Source organism: Typopeltis vanoorti, chromosome 3, assembly GCF_054136105.1.
Source record: "Typopeltis vanoorti isolate ZY-2024b chromosome 3, IOZ_Tvanoo_1.0, whole genome shotgun sequence".
In the NCBI taxonomy this organism is placed as follows: Eukaryota; Metazoa; Arthropoda; class Arachnida; order Uropygi; family Thelyphonidae; genus Typopeltis; species Typopeltis vanoorti.
The window spans coordinates 99,577,948-99,603,230 of NC_143551.1; the positions used below are offsets into that span (position 1 = coordinate 99,577,948).

Consider the following 25,283-nt stretch of genomic DNA (forward strand, 5'->3'; position numbering starts at 1 on the left):
TCTTTTTCTCCTGTTTTCATGTCACCTTTATAATCTCTAACTCCTTTTACAGCACTCTTTCCTCCATTCCTAAGCTTCTTCAACAACCTCCAGAATATTTTGCCACCTTCTTGATATTTATTTTCTATATTCTTGCCAAATTCCTCCCATGACTTTTGTTTAGCTAGTTTTACACACTGTTTAGCTTTCTTACATTTGTCTCTGTATTCTGTAAGAGTAAAAGCTGACTTATTTGCAGGAACTTTTGATATGCTTTCTTCTTTTCCTTCACTGCCTCTTTAACTTCCTGTGTCCACCAGGGAGTTCTGATTTTTTTATCCTTGCACACAACCTCACCACATGCCTCTCTGGCAGAATTAATCAATGTTTTCTTCAGAGTTTGCCACTGAATCTCCAAGGTTTGATTCCTGTTCTCAAACTCTTTCATTTTCTTTTCAATAATCTTTCTGTATTTTAGTCTACAGTTCACATCTGAGAGCTGCTCAACTTTTATTCGCTTTAAAACTTTCTTACATGTTATTCTTTTCAATATGAAATTCAATTTTATCCTGCTCAAGACTAAATAGTGATCACTTCCAATTTCAAATCCTCTGTACACTCTGGTGTCCTGCACCAGGGAGAAAACATCACTATCAACAATAACATAGTCAATGAGACTTTTCTTTTTCCTAGCCTCTTCTCTCCATGTGAATTTGTGCACATTTTTATGTTGGAACATGGTGTTAGTAATAACCAGTCCATGTCCTGAGCAGAAATCCAACAGATATTTGCCATTATTATTAGCTTTGCTCTTTTCTCCAAATTTTCCCAAAATATTTTTGTATGTCTCACAATCATTTCCTACTCTGCTATTTAGATCCCCAACAAGGACCAACTTTTCCTTTTTCATTGTGTCAGTTGCTTTTTCTAATGCCTCAAAAAATTCCTCCACTTCTACCTTAGTAGAACCTTCTGTGGGACCATAGGCACAAATAAGTCTCATTGTCCAGTTCCCCATTCTCATATTTGCCCACATTACTCTACTTGAGACTGACTGCCATTCAAGAAGATTAGCCTCGTATTTTGTGTTGAATACTATGGCTACTCCTTCTTTTCCTTGATTGTCATTGCCTGAATATAACATTTTGTATTTATTGCTCAGAAAGATCTCACCAGTTTTGGTCTTTTTTGTTTCAGTCACCCCTATTATGTCGATCTGGTACTTATCTAATTCCTCAGCTAGCTCCATTTTTTTGCCATTCAGGCTTCTTACGTTGATAGTACCGATCCGTAACTCTGGTGATGTTGAGTTGGGGTTTGTTTTCAGATTTGTTCCAGTAGCTGACTTTTCGCTGTTTGCCATGGTTCCCTGGCGAAAACAACGGGGGCCTTGTTTAACCAGGCGATGCCCCAGCCGTCATGAAATTTTGTCATGTTGTACCATCATTTTTTATTTTGGTTTAACCAATAAGAATACAATTTGGTCGGCTAAATCCCAAATTGCCGTATATATACATATGGTGCCTAAATGAAGCTAAATTACAATTGGTATGCGCACCTAGGAAATCTATGATATATGTGAAATTTCCTAACAGTTGTGATATGAAATTGACTTATTGAAGATTTAATTAAGTGAGTGCAAGAGAATATACTAGGAATAAAATTTAAACGATCATTCAAGGCTAAGAAATAGACTTCTGTGAATCAAACTTGTATTTTCATGTAATGTGTACAATTATTAGACCAGAACTTATTTATTATTATTATTTAAAGTGTTGTCAGATCCAATCTTTTGCAATGCATTGATCCCAAAAAACACAATTTGGACTTGCAAACGGGAACCCTAAGGCTAGAAGTGATTTAAGATAGGTAGCGAATATTTTGCCATGACTGCAAAAACCTTGGTGAGGATAAGATATAGATAATTCTTGATCTACTAGGGTATGTAAGCTTTCTTTTGCCTATAGGGGAACTTCGGGGGCACAGTCATAAAACAAGTAAATATCTGGAGATCCTATGTGTGAGAAGGAATACTTAAGGTGGATCGATAAAGATAAACAATAAAGAGATATTAACAGTATATGTACAAAACATAAGAATCAAAATAAAAAATATAAATAAAAAGAATATATATATATATATATATATATATATATACATTTTACAACAGTGAAAAGATTTAAGGAATGTTATGCTAGATCTTTTGTTGGCTAAAATGGACCTCCTTTGATGCGTCTTGTGTCACCATAGAGGTCCTGAATAATAATAAAAAATGCTATTTTTGAGATGTAAAGAATCAAAAAGAGTTCTGGCTCTAGGTTTGTCTCCCACTGATGAGCCCTCAGTAAAGGTCAAAACTAGTCTGGGTAGTGGCCCTTCTCATAGCATTATACGTCTGTAAAGATATGTGCTTTGCATAATGAGATACTAAGGCAATTGATGTGAAGTCATTAGCCTCTATATACGAGTTGTCCTGTCATGAAGTTATTTCAAATTAATTGAGCAAAGGATGCTTGTGAGACAAGCGCAGCGGCAGTGTGTAAGAAGAGCTCCGGATTCAGATAAGTTCTTCTTGAAATAATTAATTGTATGTGAGTGTTTTTTTGAGTAAGAGCTGTTATAAAAGTTGTGTGCTACTAGTATTATTAGCGTGTGGGATATTTTTCCTAAACTTAATTAAATATTCGTTGTTTATTAGACCTTAGAGTAGTAACTGGCAGAGGAAAGATGGTGGCGGCTTTGTCATTGCATGACTTGAATTTAGACTTCAGTCATTTCGTGAAGTGTGAGGTGTGTTACATGTACTCTTTTGATTACATAGATGATTTGTGGATATTTAAGGCGGATAAAAGGAGGGTGTGTGCAAAGTGTGATCTAAATGAGGATTTGATGAGTGCTAATACGAATTTGATGAAAGTGTTAGTAGCGAGAATATAATGGGGAGAATGAGTGCACGTTCAAAAGAGAAGGATGGTATGAAAGAAAGGTGAAAAATTGTTAAAAATCATCAAAAAAGAAAACGAGTGATTTTAAATTTGTAATGGATAGTAAAAAGGACGAAAGTGAGGCGAATGTGGCAGAAGGAAAGAAAATTGAGAGAATGAATGAAACCAGAAATAGTGTGACACAAAGTTCAAAAGTGGGAAAAATTGAAAGAATGAATGATAGCGAAAGTTGAATGCATGGACCGAAAGTACAGAAACTCAAAAGGATGAATGAGAGTGAAAGTGTTAAGCAGCGGTCGAGAGTTTGAAAATTAGAAAGATTGAATGATAGAGAGAGAGAGAGAGAGAGAGAATGTGACGCGAGATTCAAAAGTTGAGTTGGGTTGGATATGGAAAGACATGACATGGATGCGGAATGAAATTAAGAAAATTTGGGTGAAAATGATTAAAACAAATCATGTTGGTACGAAAGTTAACAAAAGACGAGTGAGTGGCGTTGTATGGCGACTCCATTATTAAAGATGTGCTGGATGAGAGAATGCACAAGGTATGTTTTCCAGGTGGTAAAATTAGTAGAGTGATTGAGGCATTGGATATGAGGAGAGAGAGCAAGCAAAGGAGTTGATGGTTTTAATAGGTATGAATGACTTGACAGAGGAAAAAGAGCACGTCAAAATGGATATCAGGAGGCTGCATAGATGGATAAAAGAGAATAGTGTGACAGGAAGGGTAGTAAGCATGTTGCCCAGGTATGACAGTGGTGAGATGAGGCAGAGAGCAAGGATTATGAATGATATGTTATCTGAAATGTGTGAGGAGAAAGAAGTACAGTTTGTTAATGTGTGGAATGAGTTTGAAGGATGAAGTGAACTGTATAAGAGAGCTGGACTGCATTTAAGTGTTTTGGTGTGAGTCACTTGGAGAGACTGCTGCTGGAAGGTAGAGAAGTGAGTACAGAGAATGAATCAGATCAAGTGGGAAGTGAAGTGGAAGAGCAGGAGAGTAAGACAGGAGAGATTGAAGACGTGGTTATGAATGAAGAAGTGAGCAACATGAGTATAGAGAACGAGAGAAAACGTGTGTGCAAGATAGACAGAGGCTCAGGGTGGACAGGGAAAGACAGTGTGAGAAAGGATGCTCCAAGAGGATGAATGCATGTGTTGACAGGAAATGAAAGGGATGATCTGTGATCAAGTGGAAAGAGTTGGATTTGAAGAGGGTTCCAAAATGAATAAGGAGAAAGGGAAATGACTTGAATTGAACATGGAGAAATCATATCGAATGAGTGGTATCAGCAGAACTAACTTTAGATCCAGGAATGAGCTGCTGTTTGTATACAAATGCTAGAAGTGTAAGAAACAAGACAGATGAATAAGTGGATAGTGGATAAGGATCTGAAATTTAGGAGACACATAGCCAAATTTGTGAAGATAACACAAAGGCTTCTGGGAATGATGCAGAGGACACTAACTTGTAGAAGTTGGGAGATTCTTGTTCCATCGTATAGCTGGAATGAAATGGTTGTATTAATTGAGTCTGTTCACCCAAAAATTGTTGGAATAAGTGACACATGGCTGGACAAGGACGACATCCTGACAGGAACAGAGATGGAAGGTTGTGATGTGTTTCGTGAGAATAGAAGGGGTAAAAATGGAGGGGGGGGGAGTGCTATTGATGATAGAGAAAGATCCACGTGCAAAAAAAAAGAGTTATGTCCATACAAAGTAGAGATGCAAGAGGGATATAGTGCCACTGGTTTTGAGGCAGTATGGTGTGAGATAGAGGTGAATGGAATGAAATACTTGGTTGAATGTTGTTATAGAGCAGGTAATGTGGATGGTAGTGCTAATGAAATGTATGATCAAATTAGCCAAGCAAATAAGAAAAGTGTGATCATTATGGACGATTTTAATTATGACAATATAGACTGGAATGATGAAATTGCAACCAGATGTAAAAAAAATGAGTTTCTTGAGTTTTTGAGGGATAACTATCTCAGACAGTATATAACAGAGGGCATGTGACAATTGAAGGACTTGGATTTGGTCATCTCATCAGAGGATGTAATTATAAATGAGGTGTCAAATCACCTACCAATTGGTGAAAGTGACCATGGGGTGATTGCCAATAGTGTGAGGACCTCTGTGAGAAAAGGATATGTGTGGAACTACAAGGTGGGGGGAAGGGAGTTATTCAGAGCTCAGGAGACAACTTGCAGGTATAGCATGGAATGAGGAGTTAGCTGCAAAGGAGATCAGTGCAGCTTGTGGGGGACATTCAAGAACTATCTAGTAGATGCAATGTCTAAATGTATTCCAAGGGTGAGAAGATAGGTGTGAAATGGATGAATGAATAGATTAAGCATGCGATAGAGAGTAAAAGGGCATTATGGAGGCAGCATAAGAGAAGTGAAAATAACCAATTCCATTAGGATTACTAGGCAAGGTGGGTGACTTGGTTGGTGAGGGTAGCAAAAGTGAGGTATGAACAGCGGTTAGCTAATGAAGCCAAAAAGAATCCTAAGGAGTTCTTTTGAATGCAGCCAGCAAAAGAGAGAATGATTATGGAAGGATGACATTGATTGGAGAAAATGGTATAAAAAAACATCTGTTGCAGAAGGTGTGGTGGATATACTTAATGAGAAGTTCATAAAGGTCTTTCAATCTTGTGAATATGACTTCATGGAGAGATTGAGAGCAGTTGATGATGGGGAGGAGAGACTGACTGTAAGTGAGCAAGAGATGTATGGGAGTTGAGCAAACTAAATGTTAATAAGGCTGTGGGACTTGATAATATATGACCATGTATTCTGAAGGAATGTGCCAGAGAGTTGATGCTAGCCTTGACATATTTTTTTAATACGAGTCTTGCACTAGGTCAAGTTCCTATGGAGTGGAAGGAGGGCAAGATTGTGCCACTTCATAAAGGAGGTGATACTCAAGCATCAAACTATAGGCCTATTTGCGTGTCAGGTGTTATGGTTAAGTTGTTGGAGAAGCTTGTGAGGACTAGGATCCAGAATTGGGTTGACAACAATGGTATTATCTTTGATGGACAGCATGGATTTGCTAAAGGGAGGGCATGTTTTAGTAATCTACTTATTTATTACAATAAGGTGACTTCTTCCTTGGACAGAGGAGAATGATACACAATAATATACTTAGATTTCGCAAAGGTTTTTGATAGATCACTGCATGATAAGTCGATAGTCAAGCTAGAGCAGATGGGTTTGGATATTAGATTAGTGCATTGGATTGAAGACTGGCTATCTGATAGGTATCAACAAGTTGTGCATGGGGGGGGGTCTGTTTTAGGGCCATTACTGTTTAACTTGTATATTAATGATATTGGTGAAGATTTGGATGGAGGTATTCAGTTGTTTGCAGATAATGCAAAGTTGGGACGAACCATGAAGAGTAGAAAAGATGTTGTGGCCATACAAGAAGTCTTGAATAAATTAAGTGATAGGGAATGGGGATGCGAGTTTTCAATGTTGCAAAATGTAAGGTTTTAAAATTTGGGAAACAAAGATGGGATGCAGAATTTAAGCTTGGAGAGGATATATTGTCGGAGGTGGAGGAAATAAGAGATCTGGGGGTGATAGTGGATAAGGATCTGAAATTTACGGGACACATAGCCAAATTTGTGAAGACAATACAAAGGCTTCTGGGAATGATGCAGAGGACACTAACTTGTAGAAGTTGGGAGATTCTTGTTCCATGGTATATGGCTTTGATTAGGCCACACATGGACTCTTGTGCCCAGAATTGGTCACCTGGTTTTTCAAAAGGATGAAGAGATGTTGGAAAGGGTCCAAAGGCTACTGACTAAGGTAGTTTCTAACCTCTGGAATGTTGCATAAGAGGAAAGACTGAGAAGATGCAATTTGCAGAGTCTGGTGGACAGGAGAAAGAGGGGAAGAAATGATAGAGACCTACAAGTTAGTAAGAGGTTGTTATAGGATCAATGCTTTGAGGTTCTACAGAAAATAGTGGGAGATCAGGGGAGAACCAGAGGTCATCCCTGGAAACTGTATAAAGAGGATGTGAGTAGGTAGGGGAGTGAGAAACAGGTTTTTTTCATGCAAAGTTGTGAATATGGGAATGCCTTCCCTGAGAGTGTGGTGTCTGCAGAGAATTTGTGTGTGTTTAAAGCACGGCATGATGAGCAGTGTATATGATAAAAGGACCTCCTAGATGAATTTGACCTCCATTGGGTCTTGGATAATAATAATAACTATGTTTGCTTACACTTGGATAAAGGATGAAACCAAGAATATAATTTCTTGGCATCTTTAATTTATAATCAAAAAGAGTGTAATTGAGGAAAACTGAGGTAAGCAGTGTTTGAAGAATAAGCAGAAATTTGAGTTGCAATTAGAACACATTCAAAAAGAAACAAACCTAATAGACTTGTTAAATTAACATCACTGTGGTTGGAACTAAGACCACCTATTTGTTAATTGAATCTGTTAGGTTTGTTTCTTTTTGAATGTGTTTTAATTTCTGTAAACTTAATTATTTTGTTGTTGTTATTTGAGTTGAAATTAGAAAGAGCATGAAATATACAGTAAGGAATCGTTTACAAAGCTATCTACATTGAGAAGCACACCTAACTCCTCTGAAAATTGTGGATTGCCAGTCACCCCCAGCCCTGTACATACACTATCTGATAAAAAAAATATATGGACACCTCTTCATAGTAGTGGATATGACTACATAACCACAACCATGGCTCACATAAGTATAAAAGGAAGTTCACGGTCTTGCAATATTCATAAACTAACATTAATAAAATGGGTCATACTAAAAGACCTCAGTTACTTTCAAGGTAGCACTATCATAGGATGCTACCTTTGCAATGACTCAGTTCAGTAAATTTCTGGTCTGCTGCAGCTGTGAGTGATATTATTGAGTGGAAATGCCTAGAAGTAACAACAGCACAATCATGACCTGTTGGTCTGCATAAAATTACTGAGGGGAACCAATAAATGCTGACCCCCATGGCATGAAAAAATCACCTATCCCCAGTTAGGTCCAAAATTCCTCTTCAAGCAATGCTAGAACAACTGTTCATTGGGAGTTGAAGACCATGGGTTTCCATGGCCACACACAGGCCTAACATCAGCAAGGGCAATGCCAAGTGTTGGATGGAGTAGTGTAAAGCTTGCCACCATTGAACTCTCAAGCAGTAGAAACATGTTCAATGGAGTGATGAATCATGCTTCATCCTGTGAATAGTCTGACAGACAAGTCTGAGTTTGGGATGCCAGGAGAATGCTATCTCCCCCCCCCAATGTGTTGTGCCAGTTGTGAAGCTTGGTGGAGGGGACATCATTTGTGGGTGTTTTTTCATGACATTTCAAAGGCATTTGAAATTATCAGGTTTGGCACGGGGCCTATGTAGCCAACTACCATCCTTTGGTCTGCCTTCCACACTCTGCAACTGGATTGCCAGCTTTCTCACCTGTCACTCACCACTTGTCATGGCAGACAGTTTTCCTCACCTCAGATTTCTCCATCAATGCAGAAATACCCTCAGGGTTCCATTCTTTCATCCACTCTCTTCTTCTTGTATATAAATCACTTACTCTCTCTCACAGACTTCCAATCTTATCCATAGCTTTGCTGAGGACAGTACACTCCATTCTTCCTTTTCATTTGACAAACCTTGAAGCAAGTATTAGAATCCTCGAGATCAACCACACAGATGTCCTAAACTTCAATCTCCTAGCTATATCCCAGTGGGAAAAGGACAACTTTGTCGACTTCAATACCACCAAAACTCAGTCCTGTTTGATCTCTTGCAAGAAAAATATTGCACTCCCACTTACCTTTATTAATACCTAAATATCCAAACATGATCAGCTTTCCCTTCTTTGAATGATCTATACCTCTGACCTTTCCTGGAATAAACACATTTCAGCTATAACTTCTGCAGCCACCAAAAAACTTGGTGTACTTTTTTTGTACAAAACACTACTTCATACCTTCACATCTGCTAACTCTATACAAATCTGCCTAACTATGGAATATTGCTGCCATATTTGGGATGGGCATCAAATTCCTCTTTAAGATTGCTTGATTCTATCCAGAAGAGGGTAATCCAGTTAATTAATGATCCCTTTCTCACATATCCATTTCAGTCCCTGTCTCAAAGACATTCAGTTTCTGCCTTGTACCTTTTCTATAGATACCTTCATGGACAGTAATCTTCTGAATTGGCCACTTTCTTCCAAAATCATCAGCCACTGCTAACAAGCACCCTTTTACAGTTCATCTTGAAACTCACTGAACCAACTTCACTGCCTCCCTCTTTCATTTTATCTACTTTTGTTCTTTGTAACAGCCTCTTCCGCTCTGCCTTCCAAAGAATACAATCTTCAGCTGTTCAAACAAAATGTGAACAGATTCCTCCTTTGTTCTTATCCTCTTGCCTACATATGGCATTAAGCTTCTTTAGGTCTTGTGATCTTTCATGTGCAGGTCAGATTTAAAAAATATTATAATAAAATAACCATCTATACAACTGGTCTCATAGCCTTAGTTTATTTGACCATAAATCTCAATAACAACAACCTCGATTTAAGAAATCAGTTGGTGCAATTGGTGTTGTAAATTCATTTCATAAATGAAAATTCATAAATTACGTGCAAAATTTCATTTCTTTATATAAAAAATCACCTGTTATAAATTGTTTTGTTTAATTAAGATTGGTGCATTTATTTATAATATGTAAATGATGGTTTCTGACCATATATTAGGAGTTTAGTATTTTGGCACATATTCTAGACCAGTCATCTCTGAACCAGGGGCATGCCAGTAGTGTCCGGTGCCTGTGTGCAAAACTTTAGCTAGCGCCCCTATACCCCTCCCCACAATAAAAAATCACTTTATAAAAATGTATCAGTGAGTAAAAATGAAATATGAAATATATTAATTATAAGATTATTGAACAAAAAGCAGAAATTACAAAAAAAAAAATGTATAAAAAAAAAATAAACATACAAGAAGGGTACAAAAACAACAAAAATAATTTGAAAAAAAATAAAGTAAATAAATAATAAGATAAATAAATAATAGTAACTTACAAGTATATAAAATAGGAACATATTAAACATTATAGGGTAAAGAAATAGTTAAATAAATATTTAAACAGAAAGAAGGCAGAAAGAAAAATCACTTAGTGAATTGAACTTTTCTAGTTTTCATTAATGAAAATTCTCGAATAATATCATGTATATCAAGTTGATCCAAAATATCTGACTCTATTGATATAATGGCAAGATTTGAAAGTTTGTCTTGTACCACTGTGGAGTGCAAGTATTTTTTAATAATTTTAAGTTTAGAAAAGGACCGTTCCGCAGATGCTACAGATACCGGTAATGACAAAAGAATCCGAAGAGCAATTGTAAAGTTTGGATAAACTGTGATTAAGTTGTTTGAATAAATATACTGAATTATCTGATATGTGTCGTTTTTAAAATTAGAAATAAATGGTTGACAGTGTGAAATTTCTTTGCATAAATTATCTGGGTCAATGTCTGAATGATTCTCATGTGTTAATTTTTGTTGTAAATTTTTACAACAAGATAATAAATATTCTTTATTTCGTGAAGTACTAAACAAATACAAAAACTGAAATGAATTCATATTTTCATTTTCATGTTCGTAATCAAATTGTGTTGTCTTTTTACGTCGCCTTAGTGGTCTACTACTACAAAATACAGATTCTGCATAAAATTTTGCTGCAATTAATTTTAGCTTTCTACAATTTCTTTGAAAGTTTCATCAGACCTATAATCATTTAAAAATTGATTTAGATCATTCAATGCATCTAAAGTAAGTTGGAGATTCATAGATGAAGACTGCAGTTTTTGCTGACAAAATTCATTTTATTTAAAATATCATACCAAATCTTTGGCGTCTTTACTATCCTGGCGCCTGTGTGCGTTGCACACACTGCACATATGGCCGGCGCTCCCCTGCTCTGAACTGATCACACTGATGATGGACTGACAGCTGTTAGCTGCTGCTGGTGTATCATTAGCGTGATCAGTCACAGTCATGACTGGAGTATACTGAATATTGAATACTGAGTTGCTAACGAGTTACCAGGTAACATGTGATTTACTGTACTGTGGTTTGTTTAAGATGTATTTAAAATACAATAGGATTTATAATAGATTGTACAATAGATAATTTATAATAGAATTTATATTATGATAGATAATTGCCCAACTGAGAGTAGTATGGGCAGCAGATATTGTGATGTTATTCTTTAATTACTTGTATCCATCTGCTCAACTGTGATGAATATTTACTTAGCTATAATTGAAATAAAGGTATTAAAATACTCAATGTGTTTCTTTATGGAAAAAAAAATCTGGTTAAATAGGAGGAATGAGGATGTTGTAAAGATTATTATTATTAAATCATAAATTTTAAACATATTAAAGAAAAAAAGAATTAGTTGTAAAAACTTTGTGAATAGACAGGTGTGTGTATATATAGTGTGTGTATGTATATATATATATATATATATATATATATATATATATATATATATATATATATATATATATATATATATATATATATATATATATATATATATATTTACATTTGCATATTAGTTTTTAATTGATTTCACTTTTTCAGGAATTGGTTATGGAACAACAATTATTTGTTTCTTCTTAAATATTTACTACATTGTTGTCCTAAGTTGGGGACTACTCTACCTCTTCTACTCATTTACTGATTCTTTACCATGGGCATCCTGTGACAATGAATGGAATACTCCTAACTGTTTAACTGTTTCTCGACCCAACAGTACTCTTTCTTTAGAAACATCCAATGCCACTGATATGTTCAATGTTTCTTATGCTATTACTACTCCTATGTCACAAGGAAAAGTGGATGCAGCTGTGGAATTTTGGGAGTAAGTACACATTTTGTATCAATGCATTTTAAAGTTTCAAGTAATGTTAAGATAGTTTTAGTTGATAAGTCAAATTGCATTAGAGTAAACACTATTATAATGATTCTTGTAGAAAGGCTTATACGTTGGTTATACATGATTACTAAATAACTTAAGGAATTCACAATGTATACTAGAATATAAATTAAATTAAACTTTAATATATATCTGCTATATTTTGGCAATGTCACGTTACCATCTTCATGGGAACTTAAGATAAAGATGTTGTGCCTGCATGCAGGCACAACAAACAGTGAATGAGGATGAAGCAAAGAAGCTACTGTTTTTCCTAGACCTACCTGGCATATACCAGGTCCCTTGCAGCTGTAAGCTGTCCTACTTTGACCAAACAGGCAGGACAGCAAATATCAGAATTTCAGAACACAAGGACTACATCCGGTTTTACCAGTACAGCCACTCTGGGCTTGCAGACCATGCACAGAATACGGTGGAAGAAAGCCACAATAATACACCGTAGCAAGTTCAAATTTGAAAGACTATTCATGGAATCAGCCTCAGCCCTAAGAAATATGCCATACCTCAACAAATTTGGATGCATGAGACTGCCCCAAATTTGGGAGACGTACTTCAGGAGAACTTCAGCCCGCTGGGGGGGGGGAACCATCAGGACTTTAGGAAAAACAGTAGCTTCCTCACTTCATCCTCATTTACTGTTGAATTCCTTAAGTTATTTAGCAATCACTATTATAATGAATTCTCTCACTGTAACAAACTATCCAGAAAGTTTCAGCCAAAGTCCCATAACATTAATGTTGTGCTAAAAGAAATTTACTATAGCAAGCTTTCAACTGTAAACAACTTCATTTGGTGTCTATAACCAGGGGTGGCAGGCCGCATGCGGCTGAAACGTGCATTTTTGTCAGCGCATAAAAGGTTGACCATACTTCATGGCATGTGGTCTGTGTGTTGAATTATTTAAATAATGCATTTCATAATATGAATAATAAATTAAAAATAATTTTATACCTATACTTCATGCAACTTGGCGCGAGTCAACTGTGTGAATCATGAGTGTCGATAACAAAGGCGACTTCATCCAACGACAACCGAGATTTTGGCACACTTTTGCAGTCCCCCCCACCCCCCCCCCCCCCCACCCCCCCCCCCCCCCACCCCCCCCCCCCCCCACCCCCCCCCCCCCCCACCCCCCCCCCCCCCCACCCCCCCCCCCCCCCACCCCCCCCCCCCCCCACCCCCCCCCCCCCCCACCCCCCCCCCCCCCCACCCCCCCCCCCCCCCACCCCCCCCCCCCCCCACCCCCCCCCCCCCCCACCCCCCCCCCCCCCCACCCCCCCCCCCCCCCACCCCCCCCCCCCCCCACCCCCCCCCCCCCCCACCCCCCCCCCCCCCCACCCCCCCCCCCCCCCACCCCCCCCCCCCCCCACCCCCCCCCCCCCCCACCCCCCCCCCCCCCCACCCCCCCCCCCCCCCACCCCCCCCCCCCCCCACCCCCCCCCCCCCCCACCCCCCCCCCCCCCCACCCCCCCCCCCCCCCACCCCCCCCCCCCCCCACCCCCCCCCCCCCCCACCCCCCCCCCCCCCCACCCCCCCCCCCCCCCACCCCCCCCCCCAAATCAGGAAACATATCTAAAGATCATTATGTCACAAGAACCAAGACAAATCATTGTTAATATGAGAATCCATCCAAGACAGGTTGAGTCTACTGATTAGGGACCTTGAAACAATTTCATGCAGCCAACTTGCCATATCCTCTACAGCATATCCCTATAGGAGGGGGGGGGGGTAAGTATTTTATGTTTGTAGAGCTGTGGATTCATGTTGCTGGTTTGCCTGTTGGGAAGGATAAAAAACCTGAGTTCCTGGGAGGGAAAAAACCCTCTAAGTTCATATGAGACTGACTAACTCGCATTTGATTGAAAAGACCCGATGAAGGTTCCCTGTGTTGTAGTACCAGGGATTCGAATCCTAGTGTTTTCAACCAAAGGGCTCATCTATACCAACTGAGCTAAAGAGGCTTTTATATAAGAATATATACCTATAAAGGTGAAGAGCCAGATGGGGGTTTGTCTTATACTTTTTGATATAATGATCAGTTTGGATAATTAGTCTCTTTCATGACATTCTTCCTAGGCCTGCACTTTGGTTTAGATATGTTGATAACATTTTTACTATTTGGACCAGTGCTGTTCATCCAAGAATAGTTGACTTCAATTAAAACCTTTGCTTTTCTTCTCCTGATCGTTCATCAACTGGATGAAGGACTTTGGTTTTTTAATCTTTTAGAAACATTTAGATCATTATACAGTCTAAACATCATGCATAGCAAAAATCTGGCACTATCAGAAGCATGGTTCATTGTGCTTTACTCCCTGTGTCCAATAAAAGCCATCTTACTTCAGGAAATACATTAAACCCACCTTTATTATTATTATTATTATTATTATTATAGCTCTTTCTCTTGAAAGTATGAGGACTCGTCAAGGAAGAGCCTTGTTTAGTCACTCGTGTCTATCATCTCTCCTTGAATGCTTTTACTGAAGACACAATCACAACTTCTAATGGTAGCTCATTCACACAAACACACACACACACACTACACTCCATAAGAAAAACTTGGACCTCACATTCTTCCTAACCACATCCTTAGTCTGCTTCTGGGGATGAGTTTTACCCTAGCCTGCCATAAGAGGCAAAATATTGCTTGTTTCTACTGCATGATCCCCTTACTAAATTGTGTTTCTTCATCCATTTCTCTAATTTGATGACTACGTTTTCTCAACCCATATTCATTGCACAATTCCATAGGCAGGTTATCATCGTGGCCATCCAATGCCAGATCTTTTAGGTTATTCCCCTCAGAACCTAGCCTTTCACTATTAGAACCTTGGTTCATTATACTAACTCCCTATGCTCCTCTTAAGGTGTGTTTCAAAAAACACAACAATTGTTTATTTTCATACCTAACAAAAGTTTGTGCATGAAGTATCTTCATGAGTAGGCTATATATATATATAGAAGCTATTATTGACTTCACATTAGATTACCTCAATATCTTATAATGCACATCCACTTTTGTATGTGTATATTGACATGTATTATGAGAAAGGCCACTAGCCAGATCAATTTTGATCTTTATTGAAGTTTATTGTGGGAGCTGGACCTGTGGAGCTGATGAGAGCTAAATGAATACAGAAGTAAATGCTGATGTGAAGTCAACAGTTTCTATATACATGTAGTTATAACTACTAGGCTCCTTAATATTAAAGTAGATTTTTGACCTCCTACAAGATTTCCTTGTTACTTTCTTCAGCAAAAGACAAATGTCTGCTGCTGTTTCTCATGAAGAACATAAAAATTACATCAAATACCATGAACACCTTGAGCAGATCTGTCTCCTCAAAGTATAGAACCCTTTGGAACAAAGCTAAGGTCTGTACAAGAACAGATTCCTTATAGAAATGCCACAAGAAGAGTTGTGAGGCATTATTATATCACTTCACTATTAGCAATTCTGAACAAGAGCATTTTTTTAATAAAGGGTTTCAATTTTTATGAAAAATAGTGCTTGATGATGCTCATCATAATGAAGTTGTTTTTATTTATATTATACTTAACAGGAGTTTAGTATTAACTGACTGACTGTTGTCTTCTGAATGTGCATACATAGGTTCCAATCATTTCATACTGAGGATGTATGTGTAAACATGAATGTGAATGATTTTTCCTGTAAGCTTATTCTTCTTCAACAGCTAAATGGACCTTTTAGTTCTGATGCTATCATCACCTACCACCTGGTTTCTCCATCAGAGGCCGCATCTGGACTAAAGTGTTCATTCAGCTGTTTAGTGTTTCATTATCACATCAATTCATCATTATCAGGATCTTCCTTAAGTCTTTTCTTGTCAAATTCATTTATTATTATTAACATTTCTTTTATCCAACTCCATTGTCACTTTATTATAAAAAGTAAGCAAATTACTAAGGCACAAAAAACCCCCTTTACAAAATCACATTGTTCCTTATGAAGTGTCATGTTCCTATTCACCTATTCCTGAATTCTCTCTTTTACCAGTTTCTTCCATATCTTAACCACCACTCCTGATATACTGATTGGCCTATCATTTGCTAATTCTATTATGGAACTTTTCACAGCAGACTATTTTGCTCTCTATCCAATTCACTGGCACCATTACATTTCTGAGACTTAAATTAAACAGCTTGGTCAGAGGAGCTAAGCATTCCCTTGCACATTTTCATGATACACAAGCCAATATACTATCTAATCCCATGGCCATGTTCACATTAAGGTTCTACAGTATCCTAAGCACATCTGCCATTGCAATATCATCACTTATATAGTATACTGGCTTGTGTATCATGAGAATGTGCAAGGGAATTCTCAGCTCCTCTGACCAAGCTGAAAGATCACTCAGTACTTGCAGAAAAAAAGATCACTTGCAAAAAGATCACTCAGTAACTGAACTATTTGGTGCTTCTTCTATTACCTCACTAACACCTACCAGAACATTTTAAAGTCATCCTTCCACATTCAACCCTCATCCCTTTTACTTGCCACATAGCTAAAGAACTCTTTAGGATTTCTTTTGGCTTCATCAGCTAGCTTTCTCTCATAATTAGCTTTGGCCTTCCCTACCACACAGGTCACCCTTCTTGCCTGTGTGTTGTACTACTGATGAGCATGCTGATCATCTTTATCTTTATAATCTCTCCACAACTTTTACTTGTCTATAACTCCTACTTAATGAAGCTATCTATTCAGCCATCTTACTCCTACTTGATTTATCCTTCTGACTCTAGGTATTGATCTAGTGCTTGATCTCTGATGGTCATAGCATTAGAGACCTTAACAGTAACTAATCTAGTTAAGCTGCCTCTGCTTGGAGAAGCAATCGTGTAGTCTTGACCTGGGAGATTGCCAGACATGCAGAATTTTATATGAAAAAGGGATATATGTGGAATTACAAAGCAGATGATTATGACAAGCTGAGAAGTCAGCTTTCAGCAGATTAGCATAGGATTTTGGAGGAGAGAGAGATGCTGGTAGTGCATGGGAGATAATCAAGGGATGTTTGAAGAAAGCAGTAACAGACTGTATACTTCAAACATTCCTTGATTATCTCCCATGCACTACCAGCATCTCTCTCTCCTCCAAAATCCTATGCTAATCTGCTGAAAGCTGACTTCTCAGCTTGTCATAATCATCTGCTTTGTAATTCCACATATATCCCTTTTTCACATAAAATTCTGCATGTCTGGCAATCTCCCAGGTCAAGGCTACACGATTGCTTCTCCAAGCAGAGGCAGCTTAACTAGATTAGTTACTGTTAAGGCCTCTAATGCTATGACCATCAGAGATCAAGCACTCTTGAACCTTGTGTCCCCTCCATTACATGATGTCTCAGCTGAGAGTAGCTGTATATAAATTCCATTTCCTTTCCTAGTGATCATTCTTCCTCTCAATCTATGTTCCCATAATTAAAATCCCCTGTAATAATTACTCGACCTGCACTCATCATGCTAATTTGACAATGCATGTCATCTATATTCTTCTTTATACCACCTGGATTATAGCAGATCAATTATATATTTCATTGTGCTGGCTTCTGTTTCCCACCAGATAGCCTCAAATGAACTATACTATACTCTACATCCCCTTCCTGATATACTTGTACTCTTTTTGGCTTCAATTCTTCTATCATTGGCAAAAATCCCCCCCCCCTGTTCTTTTGACTCTGTCCTATCTACTGTATCCTTTGCATTATGTCCCTGTGACTACATTATTCTTAGTCAACCAAGTTTCACTAATCCTATAACCTTTGACCAAGTTGAGCAGACCAGTGTCAAAAACTCCTTGCACTTATTCTGAATACTTCTGGCATTAGTATATGTAAATTGCAATACCCTGTTCATCCCACAATCTCCCTCATACTTTGTGTTGCTTAGCCCACTAAAGTTAAGAACAGCATAATGTGATCAAGCTCCCACTTATGACCTCTAGATTGCCTTGACCCACACTCACTTGCATTCTCCCACCCCATAAACATTCTAGTTTCCCTGACTCTGCATTTTAGAAATCTCACTGACAAATACTTTCTCAAGACACCTGGCCCCAACTCCATTCAAATGCAAACTATCCACATTATATAAATTCTTTCTTCCATCAAACTCATCCCACACATTGGCTCATGCATTGACTGATTCACGTTCGTAGTTCTCTATCTCAGCTTGGTTCTTATCATGCCTCGGCAAGTTACTTCCAGTACAAGAGTCTGTTACTCACTTACTCACTCCTCTTTTTCATTCTGCTGGCAACTCTTTTGTATATTCATTCATATCACACTTTATCACCTGCTACATTGGTCAGAGGTCATTGGTTGTTGGAGGTGTTTGGAAAAACACCTCCTTCACTTTCATTCTTTCCACCCTTATGGCATCAACTAACATCCTTAATCTTAGCTCCAGGAAACATAGTTTTGTCACACTCTCCTCAGGCACTCCTCTTATTAATGCATCATCATAAAAATGTTGATCCTTATTCTCCTGCTTTCTCTCCTCTTACATTTCCTTCTTCTTTCACTTCTGTCTCATACCATCTGTCAGATGTTTCTCCAAATATTCAGTCTTGCATTTTGTTCTGTGGAAAATCCCACATAAGCATGCTATCTTTTCCATTACTGTCTTGCTCTCTTCATTTTCCACCTTTTCCTTCCTGTTTTCACTCTTACTGTGTGCAACATCAGCCTTACCATTCACAATTACATTTTCACGCTTTTTTGTCTATCAACTACTGCTTTCATTCTTCTTACTCTCCTCACACTTCTGGCATTCACTCTAAAAACCCTTATGACAAACATGCTCATCAGTTTCATTCTCCTTCGATAATCATCTGCTTGTCAAAAGATATAATTATCATCAACCGAGTTGGATCAGTCATGATGAGTACTTGAAATGTATATATATTTATGCTTCTTCTCATTTATAACAAGAACTATAGACATTTCTCTTTTCTATACTAATCTTTGTAATCCACAGACTAATCTGCCCTCATAGGGATTATTCCATAAAACTGACACAGTCTTGGTCACTGGCCTCTATCCTATCCACCACGAAGGAATCCAGGCAGTCAGATCTGAATGCAGTAATCCAGATGTGACCTTATTAAAGCTTATAAAAGAGAATAGTAACCTCCCAATTTCTGCCTCTCGATGCATTCTTTCATCCAAGTAATCTGACAAGCTTATTTTGGCCACTTTTGCAATATTATTATTATTATTATTGTATGGGCACCTCCATGGAGTCCAAAGATTCATCACAGGAGGCTTGAACTATCCACGAAATATCTATCATACCTCCCCTTGAACCCATTAGTAGACAAAGCACTCACAACTGATTCTGGTATCCCATTCCATTCATTTACCACTTTCCAAGCGAAAAATCTAGTTCTCACACCCCTACTAACCACACTCTTACTCACCTTCTAGGGATGGTATTTTATTCTGTCCCTCTCTAGCCAAGTGCTGAAACACTCCCCCCCCCCCCCCCACATCAATCCTATAAAATCCTTTAAGTTACTAAAACATGCCCACCAAACTTCAACTACTTGTCTACAGTCACTCTGAAATTTCCCTGGCCTCATTGATTTTGTGCAGTATGGTTTCCTTGTGATCTCTTGTGAAATCCATCTAAATGTAATATATCACTTTTATACAATTCCATTCATCCCTTGAATTCATTCTACACATCAGGCACACTCTTTTTTCCTTATGCAACTCAACTAGCATACCATTTCATGATTTTTGCTCACCATCTCAACTTATCATTGTCACACAAAGGTAGTTAGCATGGGCAATATGCTAACTGCCTTTCTTACCACACTGTTGTCTTACACTCCTAAAGAATCTCCTGATATCTGTAAAAAAAATCCATTGCCATCAGCTACATCCAGGGTACCTCAGAAAAAATCTCAGCCCTCCTTCAAGCCATACCAAAACTTAGCTACTTTTATCTACTTACCAAAAGACTCCCTCCATCAACTAATTCTTCCTGGTGTCTACAGTGCCCCCCTTAATTCAAATTTTCTTTGGACAAACTGGAAGAACAGCTAATATTCTGTCTAGAAGAACACAAACTATGTCCATCATCTTCACTATAGTTGTTCCAGAGTGTCTACCATATGGCATTTTGTATATAAGAAAGGTTATTATAATTCACTAAGTGGAAGTAATGTTATTTTTTTAAGTGCCTCTGTAGTACAATTGAAAGAATAATAGTACATTTCTTACCTCAGTTGGAAAGGACCTGAGTTTGATTCTTGTCATGATGAGCAGAATCTTTATATGGGCTTTTCCATTTGAAAGTCAGCCAATCTCATATGGAGGTAGTATGTTTTTTTCTCCAAGAAACTTGGGTTTTTCATACAAATAATTCAGCCAGGAGAACACACACACACACACACACACACACACACACACACACACACACACACACACACACACACACACACACACACACAATTTTCCAGACAAAAAATACTATTGGTGGTGAACAGTAGATGGCATTGTGTGTAGATAGTGGATTTAGTAAGTAGTGGAGATGGTGATTTGTGTGTGTAATAGTAGAATACCCTCCCTTGATGAGTCCTTGGACTCTTTGGAGGTGTGACATAACAGTAATAAGAAAATGCTACAAGTTTGCACATGAAGTAACTTCACAGCTTGCTTTTTTTTTGCATATTTAAGAGTGGTTCACTTCCACAATACATTACTTTAAGTAGCCATTATAAAGCAAAACATGATTCCTTGATTACATTACCTTACATTACATTGAGAGTCACCTCTTTAACATGTTTCAAACTTTACTGGGGTTTTTTCAATAAAAAAAGTCTTTATGCAATGATTATGAATTTAATGCCTTCACATGGCAAAAAGGTTCTATTTTCAATGTGCAAAAAAAAAAAAAAAAGTTAGTGCCTACATAGCCTTATAATGTACCTGATGGCTGGATCAGCAGCAGAAGAAACATCCTATAAGCATGATTCTACTCACTAATTAGAGGAACTTTGTCTTCTCCAAGTTAGGCTATCATTAACACAGATAAGTAGGATAATTTTCCCTCATGTAAACTTGGATTTTTAACTCCACAACTCAGAAAAAACCTGTAGAACTCAGAATTTCATGCCTTACAATACTGGTCAAGATTAGGAATATGATATGGTGAGAGTTGTTTGCCTTATCCTTGTATGTTTTCATGCCATCTAGAGATCACACACTAATCTTTCTAAGATAGACTGGCTGCCAACTAATTTACAAAAAAAAAAGTTACGGCTGGAAAGTGCTGCCTGTTGCCTTTTAGAAAATAACAAGGCAAAGATTTATTAAATTTTTTACAAAAAATGTGAAGTGGAATATCACCATATTTAAACTATACTTTGAATATAAAACAATTTCAGCATTTCCTTTATGCAAAAATATTTATTGCTTGATGACAGAGTAAACCTATGAATAACAACAAGAATATATTTCTTATCAAATATAATATTCTACTCATTCCAACAAAAATGGATAGGACAGACTATAGCGGTGTCAAATTTGTCATTCAGAGCAGAGGCGGCCCAGCTTGTGAAGTTTTAAGTGGGGGTGCTGCCTATACAAAATAATTTAAAAAAAAATTATTTTTTTCCTAATCAGTAACCAATTTATTAATAAATAAATCTACAGATTTATTTATTAATAAATTGGTTACTAATTAGGGAAAAAAAAAAAGATTTTTCTTAAATTTTGTATAGGCAGCTCCCCCACTTAAAACTTTACGGGCTGCCACTGATCCAGAGTATGTTATAGTTAGATAGATAGATAGATAGATAGATTGGAATTTATACTGAATTGCCACTTCTTTAGAAATACAGTAATGATGATGTTAGATGATGAACCTGTACTATATTTTAGATACCAGAAAGAATATCATAATCAAGAATTATATTTGCTAATTTGAAATTGTAAAACTGTGCTTTCCATAAAAACGTTAGTTACCTGAGAGACAATTAAGATTTAAGTATTGTATCTCTTATCTCTTTAAGAAAAAATTTTATATACTATTTTTCATTTTGTTTATCATTCATAATTTATCTATCAAATGATAGATAAATCTGCCAATTATTTTCAACAGTTGACTATATGATATTAAATTATCAGTAATAAATCTTTCCAGCCTTCACTGATAGTTAGCTCAAGCTATCAAGAAATTAAAGCTTTTCAGCAGAAAGAGAAAGAAAGTATGGCAGACGACTGCCATCTCGTAGCCCTAGACTCTTAACATTCATATTATTATTGTCTTAGTGTGAGTTCTATGGTCAATTTTTGGGTTTAAAGCCCAAGTTTCCAGGAGAAACTTGGGCTTTAAACCCAAGTTTCTCCCCATTATAGGTTCAGTTCAAGTCACCAACTAGAGGAACTTTTTCTAAGTTATTCTTTAGCTTGTTTCAGAGTTAGTCAATCTACTTGCTCATCCCAGAGATTGAGTAACTCTGAAACAAGCTAAAGAATAACTTAGAAAAAGTTCCTCTAGTTGATGACTTGAACTGAACCTATAATGGACTTTCTTCAGGCAGCCTTTCACCATGGATGCAAATGGCATTTCCATAGGGAAATGCCATTTTGTATTTTTAATTTTTGTAATTGTAATTTTTAATGCCATTAATGTATTTTTATTGGCTTCTCCATTAACAAATAGTTGCACATATGAACTTATTTATTGCAGTCGCTAAGAATGAACAAATAGTTTATTCTTAGCGACATGATTAGAGGAACGTTTTCTTCTCCAAGTTAGATTATCATTAACACAGATAAGTAGGATAATTTTCCCTCCTGTGTTTTTATTATTTATGTTGTGAGAAACATTTATTTCATTATATGGTAATATACTTTTATACATCATTTAAATTATATCACTGCATTTTTCCATCTCCATAAAATTTTTACTGAATTATCAAAATTGTGTAATGTAATGAACTTAATATATTCGAATTTTCAGTTATTTCATGATATTTTTCAGGAATTAATTCGAATAATTCTTCATTATTTGAATTTATTGCTAAATAATTCCATTCAAATAATTTTTAATACTGCATATATATAATTTCATTTATTTATTATCTATTCTCGTTTCAAAAATGATTTTACAAAACAAAATATTTACATTCCTTTAGGTGGTGTATTTTACTGCAACATTTCCATATGTAATGCTTACTATCTTGCTTGTGAGGGGGTTAACCTTAACTGGTGCAGGTCAAGGCCTCATTTTTTATCTGAAACCAGACTTCTCAAAGCTATCCAATGGACAAGTAAGATCTTTTCATAAAAATTAATTTTTCCCCTGTATTTTATTTCTGTTTTTTTGTTATTTCAGATAATCTGTGTGTGTGTGTGATGAAGCTACTCACTGTAAGATATTTTCAGTTAGATATTTCATCATATGAAATACCATTTTCATTTATCCATTAACAGTTTGAGAAAGTGGCATATTTCTTTAGGAAAAATAATTTAATCAGGCCTTCCAACATCAGCTTTAAAGATTAATATTTCTAATCAATATTCCAGTTATTTTTATGAATAAAATCATCAGTATGATAGAAATTAAAGAAAATGTTTAGTTATTTTTTGATTTTAATTTTCAGAATTCATTGGAAAATAAAGTAAACATTATTATTATTATTCAGGCCTCCACGGAGTCAACAGACTCATCGCAGGAGATCCTTCCTAGGAAACGCGAGGTCTATCATACCACTCCTTGAACTCATTGACCATTCTTGCTCTCACCACTCTATCAGACAATGTATTCCACAGTTCCACCACCCTCCATGCAAAGAAACCACTCCTCACCTTCTTGCTCACAGCTTCCTTTCATACTTTTCAGGCATGGCCCCTTGTCATCGCTCTTTCTCACTGCTCGACCAAGTGAAAGAACTCCCCAGTGTCCATCCTGTAACTGCCTCTCAATAGTTTAAAAGTCTCAATCATATCACCTCTCCTTCTTCTATCCACCAAACTCTGCAGTCCACATTCCCTCAGCCAATCCTCATAATTAACATTGTACAGTCCTGAAACCATCTTTGTTATCTGCCTCTGCACCCTCTCCAGAGTTAATTTATCTCCTTCAAATCCTTGGGACCAAATTTGAGAACAATAGTCTAAGTGTTATCTGATCAGGGTCTTATACTAAATGTAACTCTTTTATCTCTGCAGGTCAGCGTCCTTCTCAGTATTGCTGCAACCTTCTGGGTTACCTTCACCACCTTTGCAATATACCCTCTGAATTTCAGTTTTCTATCAATCATCATCCCCAGAGCTCTTGTCTCTCCCACTTCCTCTAGTACAGCTCCTCCAATCGAGTATGCAGCCTCCCATCAATGTATCCCAAACAGACTTTACATTTTGCTGCATTAAATCGATACTCCCCATTCATTTGCCAATCTGTCTAGTTTATTCAAATCCTCTTGCAGGACTGACACATCTATTACTAATAAACCTTCCCTGCTTCACATCATCTGCAAACAACTGAATATCCCCTTGCAATCCATTGACAGTGTCATTGATATAAACACATTAAACAATACAGGTCCCAGTACTGAGCCCTGTGGAACCCCACTTGTAACCTTCTGCTTCCTTGATATTGCCCAACCATACACAACTCTCTGATACCTGTCAGACAGCCAATCCTGAATCCAGTTGACTAACCTGCAATCTAAACCCATGTGCTGTAACTTAAATATCAGCTTATCATGTGGCACCTTCTCAAATGCCTTTGCAAAATCTAATGAAAATGGCAGTGTATACCTTTCTCTCATCAACTGCCCTTGTCACTTTATTATGAAAGGCATATTACTTAAGCAAGAGCGCCCGTTAACAAATCCGTGTTGATTCTCAGGACAGCATTACTCTCATCTGCCCAATGCTGTATATAGTCCCTCACTAATTTCTCCAAGACCTTAACAACTACTGATGACACACAAACTGACCTATAATTAGACACTTCCAGTCTGCTACCACCCTTATGCAATGGCACTATCTTACCTTCCTTCCATTCCTTGGGTACCTTTTCCATAGCCAGACTTTCATTGAAAAGCCAGGTCAAAGGAGCTGTCAGTTCTTTAGCACATTCTCTCAAAACCGGTAGTGAAATACAACCCAGTCCCCCTGCTTTACTGATATCCAGAGTACTCGGTGTTTGGAACACACTCTCCTCTTGCACCTCTAAACCTCAAACCTTTCCTACTCCTCTAATATTAAAACCTTCTTCCAGGATGAAATACTCCAATAAAGTGCTCATTGAACAAGACTATGTCCTCTGCATCAGTTACTCTATTCCCATTTTTATCCCACA

At 37.4% G+C, this 25,283-nt stretch overlaps 1 protein-coding gene across 1 annotated transcript in view; it reads left to right on the plus strand.

The window, feature by feature from the left end:
* The window catches only part of LOC150108414 (sodium- and chloride-dependent taurine transporter-like), a 197,300-nt gene that overhangs the window by 93,689 nt on the left and 78,328 nt on the right, over positions 1–25,283 (plus strand). The window contains exons 3-5 of the mRNA XM_090390462.1: positions 11,585–11,864; positions 22,328–22,388; positions 23,110–23,244. Coding sequence (XP_090246588.1) covers positions 11,585–11,864; positions 22,328–22,388; positions 23,110–23,244 — 476 coding nt within the window. The remainder of the gene's footprint in view (positions 1–11,584; positions 11,865–22,327; positions 22,389–23,109; positions 23,245–25,283) is intronic.